The 10747-nt window shown below is 36.2% G+C and overlaps 1 protein-coding gene across 1 annotated transcript; it reads right to left on the bottom strand.

Moving 5' to 3' along the window:
• Positions 1-378: 378 nt before the first annotated feature.
• Positions 379-1656, bottom strand: LOC128235498 (uncharacterized). Its single transcript, XM_052950311.1, has one exon. It carries the CDS (start codon positions 1654-1656, stop codon positions 379-381), a length of 1278 nt encoding a protein of 425 aa, XP_052806271.1.
• Positions 1657-10747: the final 9091 nt, after the last annotated feature.

The following is a 10747-nucleotide window of genomic DNA, read 5'->3' as shown; positions in this document are numbered from 1 at the left end:
GGTGTGACTGGAAATGTAGTATATGGTGATGGTGTGACTGGATATGTAGTATTTGGTGCTGGCGTGACTGAATATGTAGTAGATGGTGATGGCGTGACTGGTTGTAGTATATGGTGATGGTGTGACTGGATATGTAATATTTGGTGATGGTATGACGGGATATGTAGTGTATGGTGATGGTGTGGCTGGATATGTGCTATATGATGACGGCCTGACTGGATATGTTGTATATTGTGATGGTATGACTTGATGTGTAGTATATGGTGATGGTGTGAATGGATATTCAGTAAATGTTGATTGCGTGACAGAATATGTAATATATGGTGATGTAGTGACAGGATATGTAGTATATGGTGATGTAGTGACAGGATATGTGGTTTATGGTGAACGTATTACTTGATAATTAGTACATTGTGATGGTGTGACTAAATATGCAAAATACGGTGCTGGTGTAACTGGAAATGCAGTATTTGGTGCTGGTGTGACAGGACATGTAGTAATTAGTGATGCTTCGACAGGATATGCCGTATTTGGTGATGGTTCGACAGGATATGCCGTATTTGGTGATGGTTCGACAGGATATGCAGTATTTGGTGCTGGTGTGACAGGATATGCCGTATTTGGTGCTGGTTTGACATGATATGCCGTATTTGGTGCTGGTGTGACATGATATGCAGTATTTGGTGCTGGTGTGACAGGATATGCCGTATTTGGTGCTGGTGTGACATGATATGGAGTATTTGGTGCTGGTGTGACAGGATATGGAGTATTTGGTGCTGGTGTGACATGATATGCAGTATTTGGTGCTGGTGTGACATGATATGCCGTATTTGGTGCTGGTGTGACATGATATGCCGTATTTGGTGCTGGTGTGACATGATATGCAGTATTTGGTGCTGGTGTGACATGATATGCCGTATTTGGTGCTGGTGTGACATGATATGCAGTATTTGGTGCTGGTGTGACAGGATATGGAGTATTTGGTGCTCGTGTGACAGGATATGGAGTATTTGGTGCTGGTGTGACAGGATATGGAGTATTTGGTGATGATGTGACAGGATATGGAGTATTTGGTGATGGTGTGACAGGATATGCCGTATTTGGTGCTGGTGTGACATGATATGCCGTATTTGGTGCTGGTGTGACCGGATATGGAGTATTTGGTGCTGGTGTGACATGATATGCCGTATTTGGTGATGATGTGACATGATATGCCGTATTTGGTGCTGGTGTGACCGGATATGGAGTATTTGGTGCTGGTGTGACAGGATATGGAGTATTTGGTGCTGGTGTGACAGGATATGGAGTATTTGATGCTGGTGTGACAGGATATGGAGTATTTGGTGCTGGTGTGACAGGATATGGAGTATTTGGTGATGATGTGACAGGATATGGAGTATTTGGTGATGGTGTGACAGGATATGCCGTATTTGGTGCTGGTGTGACATGATATGCCGTATTTGGTGCTGGTGTGACCGGATATGGAGTATTTGGTGCTGGTGTGACATGATATGCCGTATTTGGTGATGGTGTGACAGGATATGGAGTATTTGGTGATGGTGTGACTGGATATGCCGTATTTGGTGATGTTGTGACAGTATATGTAATATATGGTGATGATTTGACTGGATATGAGGTATATAGATTTGACATCATATTTGCTCTTTCGTTAATTTGATTCACCCTTGAGCCGACATGAATTTCTAAATATCAGTGAAATGCAGCTGTTGCAAAAATCAATTGCAGTATACATTCGTCTTAACGTGTTCATCTCATTGAAATATGCTGTATCAGCTTAGTATCAGATCTGATCTTAATTTGTTATTAATGATATTTCTGCTCGCTCCTTGAGCAGCAGATGTCCTTATATATATGCTATTATGTCAATGATTCCTGGTTAACAAACAATTGGCGTATACAGGAAACTATCGCTTGTTATAGTGTTCGCGGAAATATAATTATCCGTTCAACGCCCAGCTGAAGAGCATATCTTTATGATAACTTAAAGGCATATTGTATCAAATAGTTAATGAGTGAAACAATAATATTGTTTTGTTGTTGAAGATTGTTAAACAAAGTTTGTTATTGAATAATGAACACCGGCGGTAACCAATCTATCATGAAAAATTCCCTGTAAAGTCAAGCTAAATTATTTTTCAAAATGGATCCTTGTTCTCATGTAAACAACGACAGTTAAGTTATCAAATAGATATGGTTACATTTATATGTACTTTAAAGCTGCACTCTCACAGATTGCACATTTTGACACCTTTTTTTCTTGGAAGGAGCCAATTTATGCGAAAATGCATGAAAACCAGTGATATAAGACTGCTGACAAAAAATCAGATCGCAGATTTCCATATTCATATCAGCTCAAAAATAGATGTTTTATGCATTTTTCTTCAACCGTAAGTAACGCTTTTAGCCATCAAACATTAATTTTCGAACGGAAATATGAAAATCTGCGATCTGATCTTTTGTCAGCAGTCTTATATCACTGGTTTGCAGGTATTTACACAAAAATCGGCTCATTCCAAGACAAAAAATAAATTTAAAAAAGTGGTCAAAACGGTAAATCTGTGAGAGTGCAGCTCTATTAAGTGTGTTTTTTCAGTACTTCATTGTTTTTTAACCTAGTATCAACTGCATGGTAACCAGCATTTGTTTGTGATTTGCGAAAATAGAGTATAAAGTTTAAAATTGTTATAACAGTTTTGTTTGTAAATGAAATTCACCACAATTTCACAGACCATTTAAAATGCAATATGTCGATGATATATGAAAACTCATTAATATCACGGACCTATGTATAGGTCCATGTTAATATGCAGTAATTCATTTTTATAATATTTACTTTTATAAAAACGACAATGACCACAAATGTAACGTTATTATTAAAATCATGATTTCCATACTCATTAAATTGATATTGAGGGGATTGTGAATGTGATATTATACATGTATTTTTTGTATTAAGTGTGTTTTTCAAGTGTTCCAGATCATTCTGGATTTATAAAAGAAATGAATCAGGTGTCGGAGATACCATGGTTACATTTTGTTTATAAGTAAACGTTTATGATAAAAGCTTGTTCATAAAACGTGTTCAAGTTTCACCTGATGCTCAAGGATGGTAGTCTGGCTCGTGGGGTCTAGGGTGTTGTACGAGCAATAACTAAGGAAGCATTTGCCATTACCAAATTTGGTAAGAATGTGTTTGGGCATTACATCTCGGCCAAGTTCGATCACCAACCATATTGCTAGAACCGCTCTAGAGTTATCGTCATTTAAGTATAGAAATCACCTAAAATCGGTCTTATCCGATCATAACCTTTCAAGTCTTCGTCCAATTATCATCAGATTTGGTCAGAGTTTGTACTGATATAATATAATGGTACACGGTATAATTGGACTAGTTCGATAACCAGCCATATGGCTTTAGTCACCCAAGAGTTATCGCACTTGATCATAGAAATTACCTACAAATGGTCTAGTTCGATCATTAACTTTAGAAGGTTTTGATCATTCACCGCTAAAATTGGTCAGAATGTGTAAGGGCATAATATCTTGGACACCCATATCGCTCGAATCACTCGACAGTTGTCGCTCTATAAGTATAGAATTTACTTACAATCGGTCTTGTTCGATTAAATAACTTTAGAAGCTTTTGTCAAATCATCACCAAATTTGGTACAAGTACAATAACCAGTCATATGGTCCGAGCCACTCTAAGGTTATAGAACTTACTTAAAATCGGTAATGCCCGATGATTATCTTTAGAAGCTTTTGTCAAATCTTCACTTAATTTGGTCAAAATGTATATGGGCATAATATCTTTCCATGTGCTCATGCTTTGGCCAACGTACAACCACTGAACGCATAACTCGTTTACTATATTTTATCATACCAAAGAGTTGACCATTGCTATACAGTTGGGTTGGTTGCACGTGTCAGTTTCTGGCTAGGCGTGAAGACTAATTATATTCCCTCGCCCGAAGTATTGATCAACATTTTAGAATTAAGCCATTAATTTCAAAAAGGGAAAGACAAAAGAAGAAATTGCTGTTACAACAAGTTGTGCTTGTCTCTCTTCCAATGCCCTACTGGTGTACATCAGGGGCGTAGCTTGACGAAAATAAATGTGTAGGCCACTTTCTTGGGGTGTCTCCCCCCCCCCGATTTTTATTTTAGCTATGTTATGGTTGGTGCGTTTTGTTGTAAAAACATTAATGAGAACAACAATATCAATCTTTTTTACCTTGAAGTAAATTTATATTAAGGCGCATTTGTCGGGATTTCAAATTAAAGCCCCTAACCCCCTATGCCTTTATTGCAGATTTAGCAATTTTATTAATTCGATTTTCTGAAAAATGTGTAGGCCGCGGCCTACACGGCCTAAAGGAAGCTACGCCCCTGTAACATGTATTCGCTGGTCATGAATCGATGTCCAAGTATGTAGCAAATCGTAATCGGGCGCAGAATGACCCAAGTTCTCCGACCCTTAAAAGCTCGAATCTACGAAACGCCGCTAGTCAGGTATAGTAAATAACTATTAAAATGAAATCGAATAATATTGGAACAGCGAAAATAACTCAAAGAAATCTTTACTTTAAAACAAGTACTAGTATACTGTAACTGTTCATTTTGACAGCGTTAATACATCTAAACTACACGTAGGAATTCTACGCGGCAAATAACTGTGTACACATTTTATGTAGCTTTGTTGGGTATTTAGGCCTGCGCAATTCTAAGGCGCGACTTCTGAAGTGCAACAAAAAACATACGACGTGAAGAGATCTTACTTAAATTACACTTAATATTTCATACGAATCCGCTATAAGGACTAAGTTACCCATTCTTGTACAATATAGTGGTTGTGGGTCTCGACGACGCAGATTGGTGACAATGGTGTTTGTCATAATAATGCACCAGTCAATTGTAACCACGCCCCCCCCCCCAGGTCCGGGGAATAGCGGGGACTTTGACTTTCGGTCAAGCCAACCCCGGCTAAAATCTCAGCCCTGCGGGGACAAATAGATGGTAAAATCCCCGCCAAATGCCCCCGCACCACAGGGACCCTAGGTTAGGCCCATTCCCCGCTATATTCAAAGCGAAGACAAAACCACCGCATTCACCCGGCACTGCGGGGCCACCATCCCCGGACCTGGGGGGGGGGCGTGGTTACAATTGACTGGTGCATAACAGGACCAACTGCTTCTCCACTCTTGTACACCAATCATCACTTAACTTGGTCACCATGTTTTAGGCAAAATATCTCGGACAAGTTTAATCACTAGCGGTAAAGACTCGGTCACATCTTGGGGTAAGATCCACAGGTCAACTCAGAGATATGTCATTTGGATTGACAAAAATGAACTGAGTTGACAACATCCGCTCTCCTTATTTGGCAATATACATCGATCATCATCAAACTTGGCCATCATGTCTATGTGCAAATTGTTATAGGAAATGTTCAATCAAACTTCATTGTTTAGTCTAATTATATAGGAAAAGTTGGATAACTAGCAGGAAAGTACCCTCGAATTGACAAAAATATTTAAAGAGTATACATTGTCTGATCTTTGAGTTAAACAAGTTTTAAATGTACATCAATCTCAAACTACTGTTCTGTTTCGACTCATGCCACCAAACATGGTCACTCTTTGTATGGGCAAACTAACTGGAAAGTCCAGGACACACCACTGTATGGCCCTTGAATTGTTAAAAAATACTGAATTGTCTGTGTCCGCTAAATGTACGTCAACAATCTATAAATGTGGTCACAATGTTTATGGGCGTTTATGAACAAAGTTTTTGGACAAGTTTGATCACTTACCGGGGGTCCCAGTTATTCTAAAGTTATGACATTGATTTGACAAAAAAGAGCTTTAAACACCAATCATAGCAAAGCTTGGTAAAAATGTTTCCGGTCAAAATATCACAATGCCTCGTATGCGTATGATATAACAGTGCGTATGCTTTACCGCTTTAGGTACCCAGGAGGGGCTATATATAATTATATATATATATAGATGAGGCGAAAATTCTTTTATATATCTAGTAAACAATGTCATTTATTTGACCACCAAATGACAGAGATGTTCCTCTTCATACTGGTCATTATTTTTGTTATCGAACTTTAACTGTACAATAAACAAGCCATTTCTGAAATTTGACAAGTGGGAGATGATCACCAACATACTTCATGTGTAATTTTTTTTTAAATTATGTGGCCGTGTGCAACTTCTTACTATCATCTGTTCCAAGCAAACGCAATGCCAATACAGTTTTTAAATTAAGCTTAAACACCACTTATGCACCAGTCAGTACTAACACCTCCCCCCCCCCCCCAGGGAATAGCGGGGAATTTCGGTCCAGCCAAGCCCGAGTAAGATCCCCGTCCGGCCCCCGCACTCCAGGGACTCTAAGAAAAGCCCCAGTCATTTTTGGCGCAAAGGCAAAAACAGCGCATAAATAAAAAAGTTAATGCATCTAATAGCTTTCAAACTTGCTTGTTTGTCAAGGGAGACAATTTGGAAAGCCCGCATCACAATCAACTAATGCTTCACGTTCTATATACTTCTAGCCAAGTTTTGAAATCCTGTTGAAGAATAAATTCTGTTGCTCCACCACTACATGCCATGGGAGGCAACTTGAGAACACTAGTTACAGAGTTGTGGTTCTTGAAATATGAAATTTAAAATATAACTGTTATAAATATAACTATTTCAACATTCAATAAATTCTTTCAATACACAATGCTTAATCTTAATCATTTTGGTTCAGATGAAGGAGGCAATTTGATATCAAATGGTGACGGAGTTATGGTTGTTGTTTTACATACATTTTCAGCAATGTGATAGATTCATGTTTAAATTATTTCTAAATTCCTTACAAAACGTTTCAGGCTGTGGTGAAAAGTAACTCATTTGTTGAATCTGAATAACAAAGCGCCATTAATCTGAAAATATTTTGAATAAGAGTTATTGCACAGCATGTGGGGATTATCCCCCCGAGATTACTTGTACATATAAGTTAACAAAGTATAGTTTTTGAATTCTAGATATTCAAAATTATTTATGCTACTAATGATTATATGGCTGGCATAAAGTTTGCATGAAAGAGGGTAGGTTGTCAGGTGCGCCCCAAAATCTACTCTGGATACCCTTTCACTTTACTTCTTACTACATGCTTTTAAACAACAATTTGGTGTCACATAGTAGTTGGTATGTCTTTCATGAAATGTACCGTCAACCAGAATTGTTTTCTTCAGAGCATTGTTTAAGAATTATTGTGTCCCTTCTCCTAATCATGTATGTGTATGTACCATTGTAAATATTTGTAAATATTGTGTTTGTCCTCATGGGCCATACGGCTTATTGGATATGAAATAAATCTTCTTCTAAAAAAATACATTCTATTTTTCATACAGTTATTATGAACACGTTGTTCCTGTTTCTTGTCAATGGTATACCTACAATGAATTCTTATTTAGTGGTACCACAAAAAATCATTGTTCAAGAAATAACAACAACGCTTTATCAATTGTCACATTCATAGTTTTCAACTAGTCAGCATTTACAGTTCAACAACAGAATAATCAACAATGCCAATTGCTTTACAGTGTTTTGTTACCACATAGCAATAATAACTATAATTATGAAAATACATTAAATGTATCATATAACTGAAATACAATAACAAAATCATTAATGTCACAGGCTCATAGAACACAACAAACACTTTCTGATACAGTTTATAAGGGGCCATTTCATCAAGAACCATAATAAAGATTTTGTAACTAAGAGAGATTTAAACTGGTGATACAAATTGCTCCTAAAATTGTGATGAAATGAGTTCAATGGGAGGGGAAGGAACGACCTCAAAGTGAAGGGGACAGAACCACTCCCAGGGGAGTAGAAATAACGACTCCCAGGGATGTCGAAATAATCACTCCCAGGGGAAGGGGAAAGAATGACTCTCAGGGCAGAGGGAAGGACTCCCAGGGAAGGGGAAGAAAAGACCTTCAGGTTGTCCGGTTAGCGCAGTGGTTAGTGCACTCGCTCCTCACCAGGGCTCTATTCCTAACCTGGGCGCATGTGAGTTTAAACAGTAGAGCTGGACTGTTTTAAATCCTTCCACGAAACAAAAATGCTCTAAGGATTCTTGAGGAAAAGGCCCCCATTTTGTTATTTTTTCATTCTTTAAGCTGGACTGTTTAAAATCCTTCCACGAAACAAAAATGCTCTAAGGATTCTTAAGGAAAAGGCCCCCATTTTGTTATTTTTTCATTCTTTAAGCTGTGTTATTTTTTCATTCTTTAAGCTGGACTGTTTAAAATCCTTCCACGAAACAAAAATGCTCTTAGGATTCTTGAGGAAAAGGCCCCCATTTCGTTATTTTTTTCAATCTTTAAACAAAGTCATTATTTTTTCATTCTCATAACACTGGTCTTCATGATGAATTCCTTGACATGCCATTGTGATGCAGCTATTGAATGTAGAAAGTAAGGTACACTGACATTTAACAACATCAACAAGAGATGCGTGTTGACAAGCTTTTGCAACAGCCAAAATTATCATGAATACTGGTATACACATAGCGTGACATAAGCCTTGACATTAATGCTGGCAACCCTTTATGTTTGCTATATTTTTTTACAAATGTTTACATGTGTACAATATACTAACTAATGTTTATTAAATGACCATTTATGTAGCCATCTAAAACACTAGTACTTATACCAACAGCAAAGAGGAGTAAACAACAGTTTTCATATTGAAAAAGAGATACAAAATTTTAATGATCATTCATTAAGGTAGGTAACTCCATTGATTTAATATTTTGAAAAAAGGTTTAGTTACCTCCCTGTATACATTACATGAATAGCAGCTTTTTCTAAATGATACATTAAGAAACATTGTTGTTGAACCAAATGTAGGGTTAGGATTACCATTACATGAGTTAAGGCTAGAAATTTATCAAAATGATGTTTCAAGATGAGTTTATAACAAATCTAAAAAATAAGCTGAAAGAGGCTGGTTATGAGGCAGGCTGGGCTACAAGTAAATTATAAATATTTTCAGTTTTAAGTACACGTACACCATCATTCAAGGAGTGTTTATAAACACGTCAATTAAAACTGTCCTTGAACATTATAGTTAAGTCGCTAAACAGTTTTTAATAAAAAATAATCGTGTCAATTGTGTGAACAAAATACAACAACAACCATATACATTACTGATTTGTATATATTAAGTGTAATGAAAAAAATGAGCCAATGGCAGTATTGCGTGACTTGATGATATTGGCTTTCATAACATACTTCACGAATGACAAGGTGACAAGTACAAGACCACTTGCTAGAGATATTGTGATGCTAGGTGACGTAAGATATTGTGATGCTATGTGACATCTATCAAACATTGCTTCTCGGCAAGGTTAACACATACATCTTTCATGTTGCTACTTATTTTCCACTGGTATTAAATGAAACACTAAAAGTTTAGGGAAGCCATTTCAATTCAAACTAATTCATTTTGATACTGGGAGGGCATGCATTTGATAAATTGAAATATAGTCAGCTTTAGTAACCTTATTCTGTTTCTTACTTACATAAATGATACATAACAATGCAGTTGATAGTTTGTTAGTTCAAGGTTAAATTAATTGAAGCGATGAAAAATATCCTTCCACACAAAAGCACTAAATTTTCTGACAATTAAAACAGTACTCCATAATAAGTAATGCCTCATTTAGTTTTGAGGATACACCTATCATAAGACATTAAAGAAACCATTTGTTTCTTGTTCATGAACTATGCAACTAGAACATTATAAAAAAATCTTTTCATTTTATGATAGAGACCAAATATAACACTCAAACTATAAAACATTCTCAAGCAGTCCCGAAATGAATGACAGAAGCATGAATGGCAGAAGCATGTTTATCACAATACCATCTTATTCTAGCAAGTTTATTTCTTATAATTATCTGGCATGTTCATAATTATCTTATAATTATCTGGCAAATTCATATCTTAAAATTATCTGGCACGTTCATATCTTATAATTATCTGGCATGTTCATATATTATAATTCATATCTTATAATTATCTGGCACATTCCTATCATAAAATTATCTGGCACATTCCTATCTTAAAATTATCTGGCATGTTCCTATCTTAAAATTATCTGGCATGTTCATATCTTATAAGTTTCTGACATGTTCATATATTATAATTATTTGGCATGTTCATATCTTTAAATTATCTTGCATGTTCATATTTTACAATTATCTGGTATGTTTATATCTTATAATTATTTGGCATGTTCATATAAAAATCATTACAATCATCTGGCATGTTCATATATTATTATTATCTGGCACCTTCATACCTTATAATAATCTGGCATGTTCATACCTTATAATAATCTGGCATGTTCATACCTTATAATAATCTGGCATGTTCATACCTTATAATTATCTGGCATGTTCATATCTTATAATTATCTGGCATGTTCATATCTTCAAATTATCCGGAATGTTCATATCTTTTAACTATCTGGCATGTTCATATCTTTTAACTATCTGGCATGTTCATATCTTCCAATTATCTGGCATGTTCATCTATTTCTTATAATAATCTGGTATGTTCATAAACTACAATTATCTAGCACTCATACCTTATAATTAACTAGAATGTTCATAACTTACAATGATCTTGCAAGTTCATATCTTAAAATGATCT

The sequence above is a fragment of the Mya arenaria genome, chromosome 5 (genome assembly GCF_026914265.1).
Source record: "Mya arenaria isolate MELC-2E11 chromosome 5, ASM2691426v1".
Lineage (NCBI taxonomy): Eukaryota > Metazoa > Mollusca > Bivalvia > Myida > Myidae > Mya > Mya arenaria.
This window is presented reverse-complemented; position numbering and strand designations above follow the sequence as displayed.

Excerpts from the sequence above, each read along its gene's own strand:
- LOC128235498 (XM_052950311.1), bottom strand. The coding sequence starts at position 1,656 with ATGATGTCAAATCTATATACCTCATATCCAGTCAAATCATCACCATAT.